The sequence below is a fragment of the Oreochromis aureus genome, linkage group 9 (assembly GCF_013358895.1).
Source record: "Oreochromis aureus strain Israel breed Guangdong linkage group 9, ZZ_aureus, whole genome shotgun sequence".
Taxonomy (NCBI): Eukaryota; Metazoa; Chordata; class Actinopteri; order Cichliformes; family Cichlidae; genus Oreochromis; species Oreochromis aureus.
Window position 1 is genome coordinate 26,938,337 of NC_052950.1, and position 24,185 is coordinate 26,962,521.

The 24,185-nt window shown below is 39.5% G+C and overlaps 1 protein-coding gene across 1 annotated transcript in view; it reads right to left on the minus strand.

Moving 5' to 3' along the window:
- Window positions 1–225: 225 nt before the first annotated feature.
- Window positions 226–24,185, minus strand: part of LOC116324447 (cadherin-12-like) — a 99,721-nt gene continuing 75,761 nt past the window's right edge. The window contains exons 7-12 of the mRNA XM_031745040.2: window positions 23,076–23,329; window positions 16,106–16,242; window positions 12,641–12,762; window positions 7,250–7,367; window positions 4,504–4,755; window positions 226–1,544 (exon numbers count right to left, since the gene is read on the minus strand). Coding sequence (XP_031600900.1) covers window positions 1,033–1,544; window positions 4,504–4,755; window positions 7,250–7,367; window positions 12,641–12,762; window positions 16,106–16,242; window positions 23,076–23,329 — 1,395 coding nt within the window. The 3' untranslated portion in view covers window positions 226–1,032. The remainder of the gene's footprint in view (window positions 1,545–4,503; window positions 4,756–7,249; window positions 7,368–12,640; window positions 12,763–16,105; window positions 16,243–23,075; window positions 23,330–24,185) is intronic.

The following is a 24,185-nucleotide window of genomic DNA, read 5'->3' on the forward strand; positions in this document are numbered from 1 at the left end:
TCTACTTTAGCTTCTGAAGTGACATCTTAATAATATGGAGCTAGAACTGATTATTTACACATGTATAATATATATAACTTTACAATTACACCTAATGTACCTATCAAGAGTGCTCTGGTCCATTCATACAACTTCTAAGTTCACCATAAATCAGACAGTATTATTTTAATCAGTGGTAAGTGAACTTTCATAAGTAATAAATAGATGGAGAGGGATTCTATCCAAGTGTGGTTTATTTAACAAAACAGTGCTTACATGACTCAACTGTAGTATTTAGCCCTAATTTCTCGCTCTCTCTCTCTTTTTTTTTTTTTACAACTCTAGTACAAGTCTATTCACAGGACCCACCTAATAGAAACATACATTTTCAAGTGGGCCTCGATTAATTACAAAATCCTCAAGTGTCTCCAAAAATAAAAATACAGATTGATGACTGAGAGATAAATAGATAAATACACAAAAATCTAATCAAACTCAATCAGCCAATAAATAAATAGAACAATAAATAACATTCAAAACATCTTTGGCCAAACTTGGGCCACGTCATTGTCCCCACAGAGTTACATTGGTGTTGGTAGATGCTTCTGCCAGTCAGAGCACAGTGCTGACTGAATTTATCTATGGGGCTCAAAAGAACATCACCGGACATGTGGCATGAAATAGCAAGTGAAAGAACAATTATATTGAGGCACTTTAAAGGATGTTGTTGGAAACGGCAACATTTCCGTGCGTATGCGTGATCCCCGAGAGGAAATAAAATGTAAGACAAGAAACTATATTCAGCCGAAAGGAAATTGAATGACTGCTTAGCTCATCTACTTATGTTATCATATGTTCTTTTCTTTTTTTTAAATATTTTTTTAGACAATTTTGGGACTGAGCATGGTAAAGCACCAATGAAATAGAAAACAGTGAGCTGAAAAAACCCCAAAACATTAAAAATGGATAACATGGGAAGAAAGTAATGGTGAAATATTTGAGCCAACAAAAAGAATATTGTTACATATTTGCTTTTTGAGTCTGTGAACAACATCAATGTGTGTTCTCTGTGGTTGCTGAGTTCGACTGAGTTTCTGACTGTTCCCCGAAAATCCCAGCCAGTGTCTTAAAGCGGGGCCCCCAGTCAGTGAGGTAATCATAGTCCTCCTCGAGGTCTATTGCGAGGGACTCAATGGAGCTTAGCGACTCAGCTACAGAGCCATCTCCTTCGTAAGCGTATGTCGCTAAGGAATCGTAGGGCGGGGCTGAGTTGTCCGTGTCATGCTCTTTCAGACGCTGGTTGATGAAGTCTCGGATATCTGCGCTGTCCTGAGAGACAGGCGGCCTGGGACCTCTTTTCATCTCAGGCTTGACATCCCTGCGGTATAGGTTGTCTTTGACAACCTTGGGATTGCGAAGTGTCCCCATGTCAAACGCGTGCGTGTCCTCTTCTCCCCCTCCTTCATCATCGTAGTGAATCACATTATCCCGGATGTCCTCTTTGGATGACATAAGGGTCTCCTTCTTCTTCTGCCGTCTCAATCCCACGTAGAGGACGACAATAACTACGAGAACAAATCAAAATGTATCCATGTTAGATTTCCCAAAAAATTTAGGTTATTGAATCTTTATTTGTGAGAAGAGTAGAGCCTCTTAGAGGTATAGTTTTAACCATTTACAGCTCAAAATATGTCAAGTTGTGTTGATCAGAGGTATGAATTTGGATTACTCAACAGAAAATATCATTTTAAACAGAACCCCTATAGTCAAAAAAAGATGATTTTGGTATGCCTTAATTTTTACTTGGCTCTACATGAGAACAGATACTGCATCTGAGATTGGCTGTATGGCAGGCTACCATGCAGAGAAACTGTGGCAACTTAAATATTAAACCCTATACAAAATTTACTCGACTAGATGGACAGAAGGGCATCACCTGAGTCTCCTTCCTTCACTGAGACCAGCTGGTCTTATGCGTAATCCTACTGAAAATATTTAATAGGATCAAGATTTATATACAGGGTGGCCCAGAGTGTTCTTTTTTTGAGTATTGTGTTTTAAAAAATAATATACAATGCTATTAACATGCTTACACATGAAACAAAGATGATGAGTATGCTAGCAAAGAGGATTAGTGTAGACATGTGCTCGGCAAAGTGCAGGTAGTATGACTCCAAAAACAAGTGTTAATATAGAGCACAGGAACAACAGTTATAAGAGTGAGGGTAAAAAAAACAACAACACAGGATGCCTGTTATCATTGTCATTTGTTGTCTAGACATCTGACCTGCAAATCAATGCCTTCTTTTTGCTTTGGCATCTCAAAGAATAAGATGTACTCACTGCAATACATGCTTAGAAAAAAATAGCACAGAGCTGTAAACATTGTTGGAAGTGAAATTGTACTGCTGACAATATACCCAAAGCAACATTTTATTGTTTTTTCACACAAACCATCAGAGATTGCTCGAGGTGCTGCATATTTTAGACACCGTAGTACCGCTGTGTTATTTTCAGCATGGTAAATTTCCTACTCTCTCTTCACTCCTGTCAGTGCAATGTGTCTCTCTGTGTCTGTCTCCCCCTGTGTCCCCTACTCAGCCTATTCATTGAAAACTGCAGTAAAATGTGTTTTTTCCTCTGGGCTTTTAATATACAGTTGCATCTAGGAGTAAGAGCAATGGGCAGGAAAAAGTGAAATCATTCAAATGAAAGATTCCAATAAATACATTCAGACTGAAAAAAGCCCTGACTAGGTCGCCTCTTTTCAACCTCTCTGTATCTCACTTTCTTTCTCCCTTCTTTTACTCTCAAGTTATTTTTATCCTACTTTAAGTGGTGTGCCAGCTCCCCCCAGTGGCTCATTTGTAGACTTTCACAACAGACGGTTATTACAGGCATTGTCATTAGATGCAGCCGATCCACATCAGTTTGGGAGACATAGCAATGTAGATGAACGCCTGGCTTGTTTAATTTCGACTCCTCGTTTTTTTTCCTCACAGGACAACTGGGTCATCCTTACAAATGCTGCACAGAAACTAAGTGGCTCTATGGAAATGTTCTCAGTGGGAGTGCTGATTTTCTCTGCCTCTTCCCTTCTCAGGGACAGCATGACAGTTTGGCATCAGCCTTAGCCTTGGGAGTGGGTCGACTTGGAGCTTTGAAGACATTCTTCTCAAATGAAGTGAACACACCGACACAGCTCTACAGCACAGTGCCACAATCCACCGTGTGCTTTTATGTTCAATCACATATAAAACAGTGGAACTTAGGCTGATATTTCACATGAATACATTCATGAGGGTAATGAAAAAGGATTAATGATTAGGCATAGGTGGAATTTAACAGTGGATTCTTCGTGCATCGTAAATTAGAAGGAGATAGAGAAAAGTAAATACAGCTAAATTCAAAGGTCATGGACTTCCAGTATAAAACGAGGTCTTCTTTAACAACCGACCATCCCATGCTTATAATTCAGAAAATGATGCCGTAAACCTACATTTACTTCCTCCCAGCTATGCAGATGAGCTCAGGCATTAATAGCAGAGAATTAGGAAGGAGTTTTACAACCATGACCTTGTGGGAAATGTAAAAGCTGTAGCTTCTGAAACAGCCACAGGGCAGCAAGATTGGATTTAGTTTATAGAGCCAAGCGACCCTCCCTCTAGTCTTTAACATCTCATTGAATGACAATATTCACATGGGTTTGATAATTAACTGCAGACACTCCTGGAGAGATGCCAGCCCAACTCTGATGGTCAGCTCAGCTCTGGTTTGGAACCAGGTACTGGCAGACACAAGGGGAAGTATATCTGGAGCACGTGCATCAATATTCTTTGATGCACATGCGTCTAGTCTCACAGGGTTTTCTAAAACTTTACCGTTTTCTTTGGTTAAATTCAGATCAGAATTTGGCTACTAAAATCTCAGATATTAAAAAATAAATTCTCCTCAACTTTTCGGAGCCTGCACTAAAGGAATAGTTGTAGAGTGGAAATGTCAATAGTTTGATATTTCATAAAATGTCAGCCCCTGTTTTTTTTCTTTTTTTCTCCCCTCAGAAGTTAGAGAAGATCAATATTTCTCCAAGTCCTGACGTCCTTATGAGATTGCCAGGCAAACAGTGAAGACTCCAGACTGTCGCTGAACCCAGCCAAGAAAGAGTCCAACCCAGGAAAATTGGACGCAATGGGTTTTTCATACAACTTAAACATATGCACATTGAGTGCCCTTGAGCCTCTACAATGATAGTAAGCCATCAGCCTTTGGACGGAGCAGTTTTGCTGGACTGCCTCCAGCTGTTATGAAAAGTGATGTTATATTTCAAAATGTCAAACTAGTTCACATTTTAATAGAGTTTATAGTACAAAGTATAAATATAGGGCAGACTAGGACTTATCCTCCTGAAATCCCATGAAATATTTTCCACAAAGAAAATGACTACTATGTATAACTGCCATAAATATAGTCATATTTCACACAGTTTGGAGTTTTCAAAGTTTGAGAATAAAATCCGAATCTCACCCAGCAGGATGATGATACATAGAAGTATAGCAATCAGCGCTCCTGTGCTTAGACCCACAGGAAGAAAGATGGCCTCTGCACTGCAAGTTAACAGTGAACCGTCCGATTCACAGCCGCATACACGGATGGTCAATGTGCCCGTGCTGCTTTTGGGTGGGTAGCCATTATCTTCAATAACCACAGGGAGGAAGTAGATCTCCTGTAAACGTCTTCGAAAGCCACTCCGCTTTGTCACGATTCCAGCTGTGTTATCTAAAAAAGACAAGAGCTTTTAAAAAATGTCATCAAATGCACAAAAGAGCTTCAAAACAGTCATTGATTCTTTGACAACATATGTAGTCTTGGATTTAAGAGATCTTATTTTTTTTTATTTTTTTTTTTTATGGAAAGGCCTGAAGTAGTGCAGCAACTGCTTATTCCTTGATCTGTGCAGGTTAGAAAGTTCTGACCAAAGTAAAAGAAAATATTCCTCCAAGTATAACCTCACATCAGTCAGACAATCCTCTGAGCTGAATTACAACTCTCAACGTCCAAGTTTGAGAGATGAAATTTTGCCATGTCTGATAACTCTTTATGTGTGATATCAAATCGTCTCAATTTGTTTCTCTGAGTGAGACAAGAAACTGGAACATATCAAAGACTTGTCTTCTCAAAGCTCTCACTATTTTACAAAACTTTGCTTCAAAACTTTGCTTCGAGCCACACCCGGAACAGTATTCCTTGAAACACCACTAACTGCAGAGAGTTTGTAATTATGTATGTATGTTTTATTTATGATGTTATCTTGTTTTACAGGTAGTAGATAATTTTCTATTATAAATAATTTGGGTCAAGGCTTACTGGAAGCATTTGCAGATCTCTGTCAACACAAGTAGGAGAGAGAAACCAGGGATGTTAAATATTAACTTTTATTTGTTCGCTGAAGTTGACTTACTGGCTGCACCAGTGGGGGGGACACATGGTTTTCACGATACTCTCTCACATCTTCGTGTAATGACATCACATGTGTACAGCTGAGTTTTTGTCTGAGCTGTACATGTTGATTTAAAATATTGTTCTGCTAGTTTTGAATGTATTATCAAATACTTTAAGTATACAATATACTATAATTGCCTCCATAGGCTGACTATACAGTAGCAGTTCAGACAAGTCTCACCACTGACGTGTCTGATTACGATTTGAAACGTGATCGCTTTCTTCAAATCATCTGTAACAGTGTTGGTAGCATTTAAATGGAGACTTCTAATGATTTTAAAATTGTTACTATTATTTATGAATGAATACACTTGGAGAAAAGTTCAGCGCGCATTAGTGAATGTGCATTAAAAAAATGTATTTTCTCAGACAACTGGAAAATTCATTTTATTTTTTATTATCGATCTAAATAAATAAACATTGATTTACTTTATAATGTCGAATCTGATGTATCAGTTGACTTCGTAACAATTTTTTTGAAAATACTCTGGGGCTGAAAACTATTGGAACAAAGACTCAGAGAATGAAACTATGAAAAGTAACCACCGCAAGCCAAGCTGTTTTTGAGCTATGTGCAAAATTGTAAACTTCATTTTGATAGTGGCACCTCTGTGTGCAGCACCTAAAGTTTTGTGGTCTGAATATTGTGTCGTGAAATGTTTGTGTTTATGGTTCTGACTTCATAAACCTTTTGCAGCACAGATAAATAAAGAAATAAAAAGAAGATTGAATAAAATAATCTGAATAATTGCAGTGGGGTTACTGCTGCTTTGCTGATTACACTCCTAAAAACACACAAAGGGAACAACTTGGGATGACAGCCAAAGGTGTAAGAAATTCAAGTTGAATAGAGGTCGACAATGTATACGAGGGAGAGGGAACATGTCAGGTTAAACCTGCCTGCTTCTGTCTGCTACAGCTAGACTGTCTGACCCCTGTCAAGCCAGGTTTGTTCCAGTGACGAAGCCTAGCACTTTTTCTTGACAGGAGGTCAGGCGTTTTAGCACACCTTGCATGTTGTGCACAAGCACGATTTTGTTTGTGCACTCTCTCCCCCTGTCTCACCCAACCTGTCCGCAGAGCCTGTGGTGTTTGCATTTCCTGTCCCTACCTATCAGATCTCACTTTGTATCTGGAGAGTGTGCTTCTGAGGCTTCTGGCAGTCAGGAAGCTGCAAGACACTGTGTCCAAAAGGTAAAACTGGATCAGAGGTTCGGACCAGTGCTTGTCAAGGATGGTGAATGCATTCGTTTCCCTGGCCTCATCCTGCCATGTCCCACTTTTCACTTTTCATTACCCGTCTTTCTGGTTAGACTTCAAAGGCCTCAACCGGTGCAGACTGCAGAGCTTCACATGTGATATGTGGCCTTATCACAATACAGTGTCTGACTGCATGTGTTTGGGTTATTTTTAGCACTGAGACATGCCACTCAAACCTTTCAATGAAAAGATGATCTGAAGTCTTTTCCTCTGTGCTTTTGGGTTTTGTTTGGAGACAGGTTATTTGCAGGCAGCGACTGAAGAGTAATATGTCACTTGAATATACAACCCAAGGTGATTTTTATGTCACTATCCCAGTATATTTCAGTATCATCATTACTTTCACTGTCACTTTAAAGTGTTTCAAGCGCAATTTCAATTTATTTCTGAAAAAGGTCATCTGCTTTCTAAGATTATTACCTGTTTGTCAGTATTTCATAAACTGTTCAAACAGGAGACATGTTTCAAACTGTAGTCATTGGTCAGGTATGTCAAAACAGAGAATACATACTTCCAAAGTCTAGGATGGTAAAATTCCTGTTTTTCAGATCTTCTTTTGGTGATCTGAAGGAGAACTGTTGTCCAGCGCTTGGTAAGTCCTGGTCTTTTGCACTGAAAGATTGTATCACCTGTAAAATAAAATAAAATAGATGAATGCCACAGTTTGATCATAAAACTATTCAAATCAACTTTTTTTCCTTTGCCATTCATGTGTATTAAACATTGCGGTTTTTTTAAGAGGTTTGCTCTTCTCCTGCCTGTTGGTTAGTAGAAGACTGGCAAACCACACACGCAGAAAATTGTCTGAATTTGCACAGTTTGGAGGTGAAAATTATCCATCATTGAACGTCTAGTCGTTTTAAACTGCCTGTGTGTCAGACCTGCCAGTACTGAAACAAGCCACTGAATTGTTCTGCCGGTCGTTTTCAGCACTTGATTGAAAACTTGTTGAAATTGCTAGATCACCTCAACACATAAAGTGATGGATTAACTTCATTCAAAACTGCTGGAGCTTGTGCACTGGTCATGGAAAGAGGCCAGCTATTTTAAATTGCATTTCTTTTAGAGTGCATCTGCTTTAGGCATAGACAAATGCAGGAAAAAGACACAGTTTGATCAGTCCGACACCGACTGTTACGTACTACCGCACCTCAGCAAACTGGATCACTTACATGTGAAATAGAGTTTACTAATAGAACACCATGACAGCCACTATCCCCTCTGCACTTTCCTGTTAGACATAGACTGCTGATTCAGCCACCTCTGTACCTGGCTGCTGACTTCTTTCTACTTTCTTTTGTTCCCCAAACATTTCAGAGATATGTCTGGAAATGGCTATGCTGCCAATCCAGCTGTGCAATCAAGCTGCTCTTCACTCACTGGATTTAACCTGCGGGAGACCCAGTGCCCTGGTGCTGGCTCCCCCACCTGCAGGAGCCACGACTCAGCCCCACTGCCCTGCTACATCACCCTGGCTGTGTTGTGTCTGAGGTTTTCCCTTCTCAGTATTTAAATGAAATTCCCTCCAGGGGAGTAAACTTGACACTAGGTGTGATGAGCACTCTGTTGAGGTCCTCGCTGCAGATGTACAGTTTGCACTATTGAACCCCTGCAACCAAATTAGCTTTTTAATGAATAAATCAAGCTACAAACAGACTCATCTTTTTTCAATAAATATAGGCAATTTTGTCTAATGGCCATCAAAAGACTGGGAAATCATGTTTTGCAGGCTATTCCAAAGGAAAAGAACTTAAACTGTATCACATAAAACCTTGAACTTTGAATGCTGTAGGTGTACTGTGATTGGTTCAGAAATAAGGTCAGGTTGTGTCATGAATTGCAAGAAGAGAACCCAAATGCAAACTCCAAAACAGACTACATAACAAAAGACCGGCCTTTTATTCTGGCTGAGTCCAGCAGAAAAATGTGAAACTGAATCCAAAGTAGGCAGAGAACACAGTGAGAGTTTAAACAGTCACTGCAAGAAAGAGTGAAGGGAAGCCATGAAAGTCATGGTCATGGAAGTGGGGACAGCTGGGGCGATCTAGACACAGGTGTAGACAATCAAGAAAATGAGACAGGGGAGGAAGCAAAACTAAGCACAGCCACAGCCAAAGTAAAATAAGAACTAAATCCAGAGATAACTGCTACACTGAACAAAAGTAACATTAAGGAAAATGAACACAAATAGAAGACAACAGAAACATTAACTAGAGCACGAATACAATATGAACGAAAGACTAAAAATGCTGATGTGCAAAAAGTTCAATTATGCAAGAGCAAAAAACAAAAGTAAACTGAGAACGCAGACTCAACAAAACCATACACATATACACACACTTCGGGCTCCCTAATCTCTGCACGGAGGTCAGGTGGAAAAACAGGGAAGCCTAAGCCTATATGCGACAGAGGAAATATAAAAAATCTTCACAAGTAGCTCCACTTGACTTGCTGCTGGGCATCCAACACAAAGCAAAGCAATGTGGTAGATGTAGAGAGAAAATTAAGAAGTTGAAACAGGATTACAAGAAAATATAAAACGTAAAAGGTGACTTTGCATTACCAACCATTGGCCATGAATTACATCATTCTGGATTTCGCTATTAGAGATGCAAGAGCAAATAGGGGGGGGGAAAGAAAGGCTAGAAAGGTATGTAGTTCCCAGGAGACCTCCCTTGTGGATACTTATCCCCAAGTAAAGGATGAAAGAGGTTACGGTCTTTTAGCATCAATTGAATTTTATATTGAATAAAACCTTAGTAAAATAGCCTGTATTAAATGTTGGCAAGTATACCTCCATCAGCTTTGGCTACACAAAATCTCGGTCTTACTCAAAATGTGTTTTAGTTGTCCATTACCTATCAAGGACAACACTATGAACTACAGTAAACCCATGTTATGCAGTATTAACTGACAATTAGCTTCACTGCTGAAACATCAGTACCACGTATCACCAATTTAAAACAGCATTTATTATATTTTTCACAACCAGAAAATTAATTATAATCTGTCATGTGCAAATCCACCTTACCTTGCTCTCAAAAATGCTTCCCCTCTCCTCTTGATCACAAGTGGAGCTGTTGCTGCAGTAACCACTTATTACTGGGCTCTATTATATATATTTTAATGGTTTTAAGTGTATCCTGCTTCTGCACTCTTGCACACAGCGAGATGAGGGTGTCAGCTAAATGCTGTAAATGCAAATGTAATTGTTCCAGCGAATCAGTGTGATTCATTAGGTCACTGTTTTAATATAGCATTATCAAAAACAAAGCAAATATAACAGAAGGAACACACTGTAGCACCAGCTGCGCTAATATGTAACTCCACAGTAGGAAGTCATTTGTTTTATATTCCCTTTATGGTTGCTTTTCTCATTTCACACTTGACCAGTTGACTCTGAGTACAGTAAATTATGGGATGTAGAAACGACCTGCTGTCTAACTTTGCCACAACCCTGATCTTCTTTATATGCAAAACTCAGTTGAAGGTTTCAGGACTCTCTCCTCCCTGCTTTTTCCACACACACTTACATAAAAACAATCAGTTGCTTTTCCTGCTTGCTTGGTTTCATTCAAGTTACCAATCATTTTGAATTGGATGTTGTGCAGCAGCATGAGACACTCTGAAACAAGCTGTTTCAACATGTTTTTAGCAGTGTGAGTGCAGACAAGGGGAACATATGACGGATTTTACAAGAGAGGCTCTGCGGTTCTTTTTTTTTTTTTAATCTTTCAGCTGTGCAAAACACCTGGAGGGACCATGCTGTGGAAGAAAAAGCATGTTCCAGATTTGAGGAAAAAGAAGCTCCAGAGAAATAGACGTGCCAATTCAGGGTCACTGGAGCCTTTCCCAGCTGTCATAGGGCGAGAGGCGAGGTACGCCCCGGACAGGTCGCCAGTCTATCACAGGGCTAACAAAGAGACGAGGATAACCACTCAGAACCATGTTCAATTTAAAATCACCAATTAACCTAACATGCATGTGTTTGGACTGTGTCGGGAAGTTAGAGTACCCAGAGGGAACCCATTCAAACACAGCGAGAACATGCAAACTCCACACAGAAAGGCTCCGAGGTGGATTCAAACTCAGTGAAGCAGTAATACTATACGCCACGAAACCATGGCACCCACGGAGATGTGATGTGTTTTATATACAGGACACTTATTGCAAGATGTGACCAGTGGACCTGAATATATGAATGCCTTGATATTACTTTAACTTGTTTACTTTCTTTACCCTCCTAATACATTTGCACACGTATAACAGGTCTATATAGAAAAATAATAAATAAATAAAATCATAATCTCAATGAGATAATCTTGTTAAATAAAGGAATTACAAATAAAAAAAAACCCCAAAACAACACACCGAGCAAAATAAAAAGCTGATTCTATTGGTTCATCTGAAGCAGAATCAAAGCAGTCATATAATTGAACATAATGACCTCCTAATCCTTAAAGCTGGGGGTGCAACCTCAGGAAAAAGAAACGATGCTCAGGGCACCAGATAGCCACTCATATCTGCACATTTATACACTCTCCTTAAACCTCCCATGAGCCACTATAAAGTCCACGGCTGCTAGCCTCAAAACCTTTAAAGGACGCATTGTACACCTTATTTTTCAGAATGTGAATAGAAATATTCAGATGTGTCTCTCTTAATGAATCATTTGATCACTCACAACTGGCCCAAGACTTCACTGATCTTTAGTTACTGATCTGATCTTTGCCTAGGATTCATTCAGTGTATGAATGAATTATGAATATATATATTTTCTTTTAGACTGAAAAAAAAGAAGTTTGCTGACCGCACAAGGCCGCACTACTGTGCTCACATTATGCTGTGAAGTGTAACTTGTATATTTGTCCAGAACTGCCGTCCAATTAGGTGTGATTAGATGAATTACATGCTCACAGGTACATGCTTTAAACTCAGGTTTAAGACAAATTTTTCCACGAGGAGATAAATGATAAAACATCCTTCCACTATCAAATACTGTTCATCATCCTGCGCAGTGAAGCCATGAGCAAAACACGCTCTTGAGTGGAGGTTAACGTCAAATGAGAAACCATTCACGTTAAATTTAGGAGAAAAATAACAATTTTGTGTTTTAAATCAGTCTGGCAAGCAAGAAACATGACAAATTCACATGCCGAGGAAGACAGTGATGTCTTCAAATGAAGGGCACGGGCGTTTTGATTGCAACAGACCTGACGACCGGCAAAACATCCTTAATGTGATGAGGCGTCTACGGTGATTTGATAGACTGCCAAAGACGCTGTTCCCTCACAACGCTAACTGCATATAGATGCTAGTTAATGGGCTAATTTACAGGCACAGGTGGTTTACAATCCACACAGGCAAATTCTCCACTGCATCTCAAATATATTATCCGAAATGTGCTCGAGGTTGCTGATATGCAAAGCGCTGCTTTGCTTTATGAATGCTTCTCCTACTGAATCCAACTCTGTGACTCAGTCAGTTCGAGATTTTGATTCATACTCTGTACTACTCTGTAAGTGTTCTCAGAAAAATCCCCTGAAATAAAAGCTTTTATTCAAGTGACCTTGAGTAAGATGCAATAGCTGGTTAGATATCAATGTGAGAGCTAAATGCAAAAAAAGCAAAAGCTTCCTCTAAAAAGTCTGAAATTATTTCCGCCAAAGTGGAAACAGGGACACTTTGTCACTATTCATAAAAAAATATCCTTCATATTCAGTTTGACATGTTTAGATAATTGTCAGCAAATGCTGTAAAACCATACCCCCCTCTATGGGAGAACACATATTCCAACAAGCAGCTGTTATCTCGCTAAAAATTAACACAATTTAATGAGTTCTGCCTAATTCCTTCAGCACCTGTCAGACAAAAGCAGGGATGTGAGCAGCTGAAAACATACCTGTCGTGGTTTAGCATTTTCACACACAAAGGTCTCATAAGGACTGGCGAGCTCAGGGGGGAACTCGTTGATGTCCAGCACTTGGACAGTGACGGCTACTCGACTGGTCAGAACTGGACTATCTGCAGAGAGAAGCAAAAAATGATTACATGAGTTCAGAAACAGAGACATTTTGGGTGTTTTGTTCACTGCACTGACATCATGTGGCTAAATTAAGTACTACCATCTTATGACAAGCCAGAGCTTGAAGGTTTATCACTGTTGCAGTAGCATGGTCAAGTGGTTAAAGAGGCTTTCATGCTTGAGTCTCCTTGAACAGATGTTATAGCTGCTTATCCACTGCAAGTGTTTAAATTCTGTAAAACGTCTTATGTGTGTGGAACACAGTGATGCATAAATGCAGCTGTTTTATGATGCTTTTGACTGACACTGAGAAGGAAAATAAAATAAATACATGTAGTAAATTCATCCCATGTGTTGCTTCAAAAGCACACCTCATATTATTGTATACGGCCCTTTCGAGAGGACATTTCTTATTACAAGCCTTTTTTAAAGGTTCTGTTATAGGTGTGAACCATAAGATGTGCATCCGATTCTAATTAGTCTGGGAAAAGCCCTTTCGAGTGGGAATAGCTTGAATCCACAGTTGTTTGTTAGAGTGTTTCATCACAGAGGGTATACAATGGGGAAATGTTCTCTTTGTGTGAGAGCCCAGGTAAGGTAAACTTTATGGATTTGATGTGGGAATAGGCTTTGGTGCACATTGGGAGGCTTAGCGTGTTCTCGTTTGGTAGGTTTGTGTGTTGGTGGGTGGTTGAGGAAAAAAAATGCACGGGCGGGGGGATTGGAGAAGCAGCCACGGCTCAGTTAGCAACCTGTCTCTGACCTTGATGGAAAAAGCAATCTTCCCACCAAGGTAAAAATGACACTGATCATGGGATTTGCTGCTTTGCACTGACTGAACTACTAACACTGATGCTCAGTTGGCAAAAAGACACTAAGCTTCCTTGTCATCGAGAACTCTATTTATAAAAGTGGGGAAAACTAACAAAGTATTTCCATATCAATAAATTCTATATTTCTATATAGTCTCAGTGGTTTGAGCTAATTAAGTTCACAATTTTCCCTCTCATCTAATTTTAAGAACTCATCTCCATAACTGTTGTTATTATGAGTGATATATCATTCAGCCCACTAGATGGAGCAATGGTACAGTGGTTATATTTGAATCTGACTTCCAGCAGCAATTTAGCCCAAACATATGCTCTATTTATTTACTGAGTCCTGAATAGCTGTACAATGCTTGAGTGATTTGCCTTGGAGTTACCAGTTTATACTGTTTTTCTAATGCACATTTCATGTTTTTATTTCTCATTTTAATTAAAAAAAACTTTATTATTGCAAGCAATCAACCACAGATGTATAAAATGCACTGCAGAACACTAATAAAAAGAAATTATTCTGAATATCTGTCTGTTAAAAGTGTAACTGCAGATAACATAAGTAAGAAAACCGCCAAAAAAACGTGTTTTTATTAAATTCATTTAAAAAAGAGAGAGCGAGAGATAGTAAGTGTGCTTCCTAATTGCCCCATGCCATGGTTATTACAGCATTTAATAGATCTTCCCCTTGCCTTAAAATTACCAATGAGTTTAAATGCCAAAACACAACCAGTTAATCTAGCCCTGGCTCTTATTTAGCACGCCTTCTGTTCAGCCCAGTGTCTCAGGGGAACAGCACGCACTGCTCTCATTTTGCTGCATGACTGCAGTGTCTACAGACGACCAGACGGATCGCCAAGGTCTCCGAACTAAAGAGTCTCCAGCTCAGGTGTTGTGACCAGGTGTTTATCACCGACGAACGAAAGCATAAATGCCATCCAGCAACTCTGTCGATGCCGCTGGATGCTTTCCACCAAGTGATTGTAACGGGAATAAAAGGTGTGGGCGGATAAATGTTAAAAAGCATTAACGGCAAGAACACTCGGTAGATACCGAGGCAGGTCAAATACAGAGGTCTGTAATAATTTACTGTTTATTGAAAACTGTTGTGCAATGCTAAATAGGGCTGCTACAGACTGCAGATAAGTTAGAACATTTTTTTTTTTCCTCTGTGTGTGCGTGACCTCTCCTCAACAACTGGATTTTTTTGTATGGGCACTGAAGGCATCTTTGCTTTAGTATTTATTGTTGTTATTCATGGTTTAAGACCTGAATAACAGACAGCAAACATGCCAATGATGACAATAGTATCCAGAACAGTGGAGCCATAACAGCCATTCAATACCCAGAACACAAAGTACTGCCAAATCTAACTCAAGGTCAAACACAGATTTGAACTCAAGCTGGGACACAAACTCTGGGGTGCTGGTTTTATCTCTGTTCTTGCTGCACCAGTCCAACTATTATTTTTAAACACTGGCTCTGGAAGTTTTGTTTCTTTTCTTTTTTTTGTTATTGTCAGTGAGTAACATTGTCTGTAGATGAACATTGGTCCTCTGAGAGGGGTGGGCAGAGGTCTGGATCAGAGCCCGACTTGTAGCGAGGTGATAAGAAAGGAGTGAGGCGCAGGTGGGTGAGGATAAAATGAGCAGAACTACTCCCTGATTCCTGCATCTAGTATGACACACTGAACATGCAACTGCCTTGTAAAACTTCCATCTCGCTCCTCTTCCTCCTCATCTGTGCCGTTTCCTCTCAGTCTACCTCATCCTGCAATTTCTTGGCACTTATGCACAAAAGCCACACAAAGAAAGGCGCACACACATTGAAAACAAAATTAGCATGTCACTTCCATGACCTTGAGGGGAAGTGACTAATATCAGTTTCCAAGGCGACAATGACTCAAGTTTTAACAGCCCATATTTCACAGTCTGTCCTAATGAATATACAGCATGTGTAATTTTGATTGAGCACCAGCCTGCCTCTGGGATAATGACTTTGACGGTTCTTAGCAGATTTGATGACTTGATGACGATGGATTTGCTTATTTATCCAGAAATTTGCTCCACTTCCTTCATAAAAACATAATTAGCTTGATGACATGTCTTAAAGCCACAGCTCCACATTAGTTCCATCCTTTTCTGAGCTTGGCTCACGACATGCTGTGATGCCGCTGCATCGGCAGGCTGTTAAACTGTGGAAGGTTCACGTTTTATTGCGGCGTAAGTAAAAGTTGACTCTGGCAAGACAAGCTCTCTTCCAATGCCAGTGTCATCAAACGTGCTAAAAAAGGCAGTTAAAAATGAAAACAGAGTTAAGGCAAGTATGCTAGAGGAGACAATGTCCTGAAGACACATCCCTCTGGGAGAGCTATCATAGTTTATAGATACCTATAAACCTTTCCAGCAAAATGGGATTGAGTATTGACTTGAGTAAAAGTGCCTTAAATCCTTCACGCAGATTAAGGTGGGGGAAGGACAATGACACCTGCATGAATCATAACTGATCTCATTGTCATACTTACTGAGTTTTGTCGCTACGATGGAGATATTGTGTTGGGCGATGTTTTCTCTGTCAAGAAGTTCGTTTGTGGAAATCGTTCCCTCCACTGGATCAATGTCAAAGTAGCTGTCCAAGTCGGTCTTCCAGTCAATGGAATACCTGAAAGAAAACGTTAGTTTAAAGACATCCATTTTCAGCACAAACCAGCAAATTAAACCACAGCGATTTTCCTTCTAGCTTCATGTATATGAGTTAGGTGTAATGTAATGTTGGCGTAGCCTTCATTACTCATTCTGAATGGTCATTTCCAGGAAATGTGCTGAGGATTGCATATACATTCCAATCTAGTAATGGGGCACACGTACTTTGGCCATGCTGAGCTAACGGTTTTCTTGGGAACATAAATGAATTTTGGGCACAGTTGAAACCGTATCAATCTCTCATGCTCAATGAACAACAAAGGCATAAAGTGTTGGTTCGATGTCTGAGAACAGAAGGCATGATGTCCTCTCTGTGAAATGCATCTTTGGTCTTACTGAGTTGCTCTGAATGCAAACTATGAAACACAAAAGAGATCTGAGAGCAGACCGCATGGCAGTGACAGCGCCATTCATCACTCCATGCTATTTGATCTTAAAAGGCTATTTTTCATTAATAATTTTGTGATCGTCAGTGGCGTTCCAGCAGGAGTAAATAGGTTGTCTTTTTTCATTCTCCTTCACAATTAGGTCAGTTGAGATGTAATGGGAATCTGGTGCCTTGCTCATGGTCATTTCCACAGGGCTGATGGTTAATTTTTCATGGGAGTGGGTCCGCATTCACTACATACAGAAAAGGCTGTCTTTGCCACTATTCTGGTATTTTTTTCATTAGATGCCAAACTATTTGATCTTAAAAAGCTATTTCTCGTGAATATTTATAATGCTTGTTTTCCACACTACAGAGCCTCAAACTGGACTTGACTCAGTCATTAAGAGAAACAGGCCTGGCTTACATTAACACCCTCAAGTCTTTTACTGTAATCAGGCTGATAACAACACCACTTGAGTAATATTTTCTATGAGCTTGGGTTCCATTAAATTTTCAGTTTAGTTTTGGGTCAGTCCACATTTTCTCTTTAACTCTGCATTGCATGCGGCCTTGAAGTGAACATGATCGTGTCAAAATAGTTTAGTGTGAGTCTCTTTGATAAATATTACAGCCAAACTCCCATCAAAAGTTCAAAAGATCAATAGGTGCAATTTTTCCTCAGGGCAAAACATTTTTTTTTTTTTTGTGGGGAGTGGGTATCATTGTTGTCAACCTGCTAGTGAAGCAAATGTTTTGCTTTCACCGTGGCCCATGCAGTTGGTATTACAAGATATCACATGTTCATTAACAAACAGCGCTGGTATTCAGTTCAACGACACAATACGTATCAACGCATCAGTCACAGTTTCTAAAAGTGCATTACAAAGATGAAAAAACATACATTCTGTATTCATGTGGGTCAAAAAGCATGAAAAAATAGTTTTACTTGTAATTGTCCTAATCTCCGAGTTATCTTTCAATAGAATAGAGCTCATCAACAGCTAGGAATAAGAAATCACAGATATAAAGAGTCTATTTAAGATCAACTCAGTGCAGACAGCTGTAGATATGAAAATTAATTATGGCGTTATCTCCTTCTTTGAATTGCGATGATGTTAATTCACTTCAGTGCACATTGCACACAGTGCACAAGGTGATTTAAGTGGGGGGAAAAAAGGAAGGCATGTTTCGGTTTATTTTCTACAGTCGTTGGTTTTTAGAGTTTATGGTTTTGCTGTGGTAGCATTTTAAAGTCCATGACCAATGTGGCTCTTCAAAGTCTTGTGATCTGTGTTACTGCCTTTTTTTAGGCAGCGGCCTTTCCATCTTTAAGTTTTGAAAACTAACGCAAGCTGTAGGAAGCTATATAGAATCAGCCAACAATGCACTATTCATGATGCCCTTTTTGTCCCTGCAGCTAGAGATAGCTTGACACTATACTGCTAAATAGTGGAATTGGTCGAGTCTATAGTCTAAAAGCATTATTCCCTATGCATGATGGGTCACTGGGTCCATTGTTTTGAAGTGAAGAATGCACGGCTCTCTAAAGGCACACAAATGAACAATGTCAGCTGTGGTATTGATGAATATTTAAAGTGCTGGAGACAAAGTGGAGATCCACAGAATGGAGGGCATTAGTTTTTTGTTGTACAAATCTTTGCTTCTTCTCTTCTTTTGTTTTCCCTGGGATGAAATATTCATAATAAAACAACTACTGTCCATGCAACATGTTTTTTTCCCCCATTTTTTGCGTAACACTGGTAATTCATCTCTGAAATCCATTACTATAAAGCAATCCACCTGAATAAAAGCAGCTAATATGTTTTAAAAGCGAAAGGGTTCTCATACATTTTTAAGAATGCACTCTTTTGTCTTTGCAAAGGACAATCTATTGTTATCCACCACTGAGGTTTAATGGTAGAAAATGGGGCAGCATGAGTAAGTGTGCGTTCTATGTCTGTGTGTGCGTGCAGTGGCGGGTGCATATCGAGGCAGAGAGATTGAGAAAGAAAAGGAATGTCTTGCCTTGATTATAAATCAGAAGATGAGTGAGGCATGTCAGATCTATAAAACTGAGCAGTAATGTTAAAATGTCTCACCTGATAATTACCCAGGAGAGAGCAGCAGTGCCTTATAAAGGACCCTTCAGCTTTCATAAGCTAGGTGGTTGATTTCAGAGTTCAACAAAAAACTATTAAAGAGGAAATTAAAACCTGAGTAATTAATTCTAATAATATAAATTAGCAAAGGGGAAGAATTTCCATTTGTTTTTAGTACCCTTGTAAGGTTACATGGATATATTGTGCTCAAGCATGTATGTGAACCTTGTTTTAATAAAAACACGTTTTGTTCAAAATGTCTTGAAAATACTTTATCAGCAATACTAAACTGATACAACAAAAGGGATTAGATTTGAGAAGGTAAAACATAATTCACTGTAGAATCTGGGTTTTGATTGCATGATGGGATACAGTAAGTATTTCCTTCACTGTTAAAACATGATGCATGCAATCTTAAATGTTTATATAGAAGTCTGTTGGAAAACAACCCTCACCCTACAAAAAAACAAAAGAAAAGAAACAAACAAAACAAAACAGGTATGAAATCTGTTTTGTAAAATCAATTTTGTAAATTATGAGGATTTTTAAGGTCCACTCTTTGTCACCTGCAGTTTTAAAAGTGATTAGTGAAAATGTTCATCCTGTTCCTTCTTAACTGGACTTAAACAGTAGGAAAGGTGAAAGTCCAGTAACAAGTCCAGTGTCTTAGTTGTTGCTAAAACTGCAATCTTCTGGACAGAGACCTCTGATGTTGTGCCTAGAATCTGGTGGGGTCTCTCTTCCAGTTTGGGAGTTACAGCTTCTGATGTAGCTATTACCACTGGGATCACTTTGGACTTTACCTTTCACATGTGTTCCTACTGTCTGCTCTATCAACCAGAAGCTGATGCTTTGGCAGTCTGGTGGGTTTTCCAATGCTCTTCTGAGCATTGCTCTTCTGAGCATTGGAAAACGGTCATGGTCACGTGTTGACTTATATACCTAATCAGCTTGGTTGCTATAATGCCTGATAGGAGTTTCTGTTCTGTGGAGAGGCAGGTAATTGGCTGTTACCTGCCTTGAGGGGATCCTTCATGATCAGGATTGTTCTGCCTTGTCTGGATGAATACCTGCTATTAGCAGCCCCTTATTTGTGCTGCCAGGCAATCATGGATAGCCATATCCTCTTGTGAACAAAGGAACAAATATCTTCCAATTTAACTTTTTTCGTGATTTGTATGTTGACTACAGGGGCCATAAATGAACAGGCTGGATCTCAGGAGGAGATAGTTTTTTCACAGGCTGGTCTTGTGCCGGGTCCTGGTACTGTCCAGTTCTTCATTCCAGAAATTGGATGTCTGTCTTTGTGAAGTTGACTGGTTCTTGCTCTGGGAGGTGGCTGAGGTGTGTTCTTAGTTCCAGTAGACACTTGGAGTTGGTGTTGTGTGACAACTCTTTTTCCCACATATTCTTCAGAATTGTTCCATTTCAGCTCCGGATCTTTCTCAGTTGGTTTGATACCTTGTGTTTGGCCATAATCTTTATCCTCAGCTCAGTAGATGCATTGGTCATTGCATTGCTTTCTTCTGTCAGGGCTGGGTTATTATGTCCATACTGCTCACTATTGTTCCCAGTGTGCTATCGCCTCTCAGTGTCCAGCTTTGTAGTGTTCTTTCAATGATGTTGTTACACAGAGTTAGCAGGTGCCTCTTGGTCAGGGAGGCTGTTGGCTTTCAACTCATCCACAGTTCTCACATGCATTGCATGTAATCACTCTCATTACTATACTTCGTATATACTTTATATGTAATGTTTGATTATATACTGATTTATTCCCAAATTGTCTGCCTTTGTTGGCATAATTACATAGGTTCCTGCTGCTTTATCCCTATTCGTTATCTGCAAAACAAATTAAACTTAGATATAACTAAACAACAGGTATCTCTAATGTTCAGCTTGAGAGGCAGGGTTTAATACATTCAGTTTAGTTTAATGAGTCATTATAAACTATTAAAAACTAAAGTCACTCATTTTTGTTTTGAAAGTACACAGAATATTTAAATATACTTAATGACACCACTTACAAAGTTCGAATAGTCTGCTTATGTTGTATAACATTACCGGCAAGTGTAGACCTGCTAACAGATCATCCTAGCAGGATTTTACATGGCAGTGTCAAATGTTCTACATAGACTGATTGGGCTTTAGACTGATGAGTAAACCTGACAAAACTCTCAAGATTAAAGCTATGATGACACTGATGAATGAAGACTGGAGACACCGATGAATAGAGATCTAAAACCTTCAATCACCGGCTGCAGAATGACACTATTTCCCTATTTAACACTTTTATTCTCAAGAGAATAGCAAGGGCAATTTGGCTCAATAGCCCGAGTTCTTGAAGATGGATGCACATTTAGATCCTGCCATACTTTACTCAAGTATTTAGTCCAAATTATAGTCTGAATAATGTCAACCAGTGTGTTTCTTTTAATGGCAGGAATTTCTGAATTACGGGAAACACTGTAATGTAGCTGTTATGTCAAGGTTCTACATAAAACCATCATGATGTTGCTATTAATCCAAGCAAGTTTAGTATAATTAAGTTGGCACAAAATGCATAGCATCTTGACAAGTCTGTTAATCTTAGTAATTAAGAAAAGAAGTAAGTGTTGTTCATTAAAGCATCATATTCAGTCAGTGGCATATCTGGGAATAAGTGATCACATGAAAAACTGATTTTCAAGTGCAGTTTGTGTCTGAACATTCCTACAAACAAAAAAGAAATATTTCAAATTATATACAGTGCTGTGCAACATTCTTCAGGCACATTTTTTATTATTTTGTTCTTATATTTTAAAAGTGTCTGGACTTCTTTAAAATTTCTTGAAGATGTTTCACCTCTCAACCTCTCATCCGAGAAGCTTCTTCAGTTCTAAGAGCAATTGGTGGAGAGTCCCAGACTTTTAAGTCCCAACAGGAGTGTCACTAAGAGGATCCTGGAACCCTATTGTTCCTCTTCCTAATCACACAAGCAAAGGTGTGAAAACAGGTGTGGGTCACAATCAGCCAAGGTTTTGGGTGAACCTGTTGTGAGACCTTGCCCCACCCTATCACGTGACTTACTGGGAACAAATGGCCTAAGATGTGAGTGGGCGTTAAGGTGTCTGGGAAGGGATCTCAAAACTGGATTACAGATGGCAGACAGTTGGTGTAATAAGCCACCGCCTCTGTTCAAAGATGGTCATTCACAGTGGACATAGATGGCTTTTTCACTCCTCTTTCAAACCCTCTGTCTTCTCTTTCCAACAAGTGGACATTGGCATTCTCAAAAGAGTGACCTTTGTCCTTTAGATGCAGGTGTACAGCTCCAGATGCTTTTCTTTCCAAGCTCTTTACACTACGATGACCTGGATGACTGAGAAGCCTCACAGATATGCTTCTTATAGTTTATTAAACTGTGAATAAGTATAAACACACCTAATTCATGTCTTCACACAACTTAACATAGAAATTATTTTAAATGGTATCTTTTGGTACTTTGTTACAACAGTTTGTCACAAAAACACAGTTTTTCTCCTTTCTTTAGTTGACTCTACAGAAAATTCCAAAATTCCAGTTTGGGGCTATGTTTTACCCAGTGGTGGTGGTGGGCATGTGGTCAAAATTGATAGAATTATGAATGCAGAAAAGTCCAGCCAGATTTTAGTGGATCATGCAATGCCATCTGCAAAGCATCTAATTGGCAGCAGCGTCATTTTTCCAGCATGTTATTAATGCAACAAAAGTGTATCTGGCTAGAAAAGTATAAAATAATTTGTGGCTTTGCCTCTTCAAAGTCCAGACCTCATCATGGCAGCCAACATCCAGAGAATTGTATTGTATGCCCTTTAACAAGACTGGAGAACTATGCCTGAAAACTGCTTACAGAAATTACAAGAAAGCTTGCCTAAGAGAGTTCAAGCTATACTGGAGTTACTTATACTATCTGGTTATGACAAATATTAACCTTTTGAATTATACTCCCATGTTTTAGTAAATCAGTGCACCTATTTCCCATTTTTGTCGCAGAATATAAAGAAATGAGAGGTTACTCAAGACTTTTGTGTAGTACTGTGGAGATATATGTTTTTGATTTAAATACAACCATTTCCTGGGGCATTAAAAACAAAGGTTTTCCAGACAGTTTTCACTCTGTGCAAAATATTTGTGGCAGTTTAACTTGAAAGAAACCTGAGACTGGCTTACCCTTTGATAAATCTGATCACTTTTCCCACCACTGAGATATAACAAAACTGATAAAACTGAACTGTGATTAAACACCATGTGCAGAAATATATGTCTACAGGATCTACTTTTTAATCCTGAAGAGTTTAACTTTACCTGACTGGACTGCTGCTGGCATCCAAATCCTGTGCAGTCACTGCTCCGATGATGGTCCCCGCAGGTGTGTCCTCATACACATCCATCACATAGGAGGGCTTATTGAACACCGGAGGCTCATCCACATCCAAAACGTTAATCTTCACTGTTGCTGTGTCTTTGAAGGCCCCAGAGCTCTGAAATCTTGGATCCAGGTGAGCGTTGGAAGCATCTACCTTAAAGGTATATGCCTTCTTTGTTTCATAGTCCAGCGGCTGAGTGAGGGGAAAAAAAGAAGTAATTTTTTACCTCCAACTTGTTTGCAAATCATAATTGTGTCATGTGTTCGCACTTCTGATCTAATGCACTTTTGGTGTAGTGTTCATCATGTACGTGCTAAGAGCTCTTGAGGAAAATGCTGCAACTCGATATCAGCATCGCTGTTGACAGCAGTTTCCACTCAGTTCATTTTTGTTATATTATCATTTTCAAGCATGAGTAACTGCTATCAAATGTCAACATCAGTCTTCACATTCAATAAAAAACAGCATTACGTGTTATTTCCTGTATTTATTCAGTTGGGCAAAACACATTCAAGCGGCATTGTTCACACCTGCCTGCAAAGAAAAGCTGAATAAAAAGTAAATGCATGTGAAAAAAGCAACACTGATATGATATGAAGGATAATGACTGTGTGTATGCTTGTTGTTTACATGACAGGTCAATTGGCAGTTAATAGTACAGTAGCATCAAGTTCATGAGACACATATTGCAGGTCCTGACCAGGTCAATGTTTCCCCCCCTCAGGGTGATAAAGTCAAGCAGCGCTTATTTGGTTCAGCAGGACTTTACCCCACACACAAGAGTTCTCAAACAATAGCTTCAGAGTTCATATGTTCTTCCTACTTGAGCCTCTGACATATCAGCTCAGGGTCAATTAGTCAAAAGCGAGGGATGGAATGAGCGGCCTCGGCATGTCTGCGAATGAGGTGTACACATCCGACAGCAATGACACCCGTGTTCGTGCTTCTGCCTGTCTCCTGCCCTCTCATGTGTGACCAACCGTACTTGGCGAGCTTGCAGTCGGTCACGCTCTACTGGCCGGGAGTCACATGAGAGACATTCCTTTCT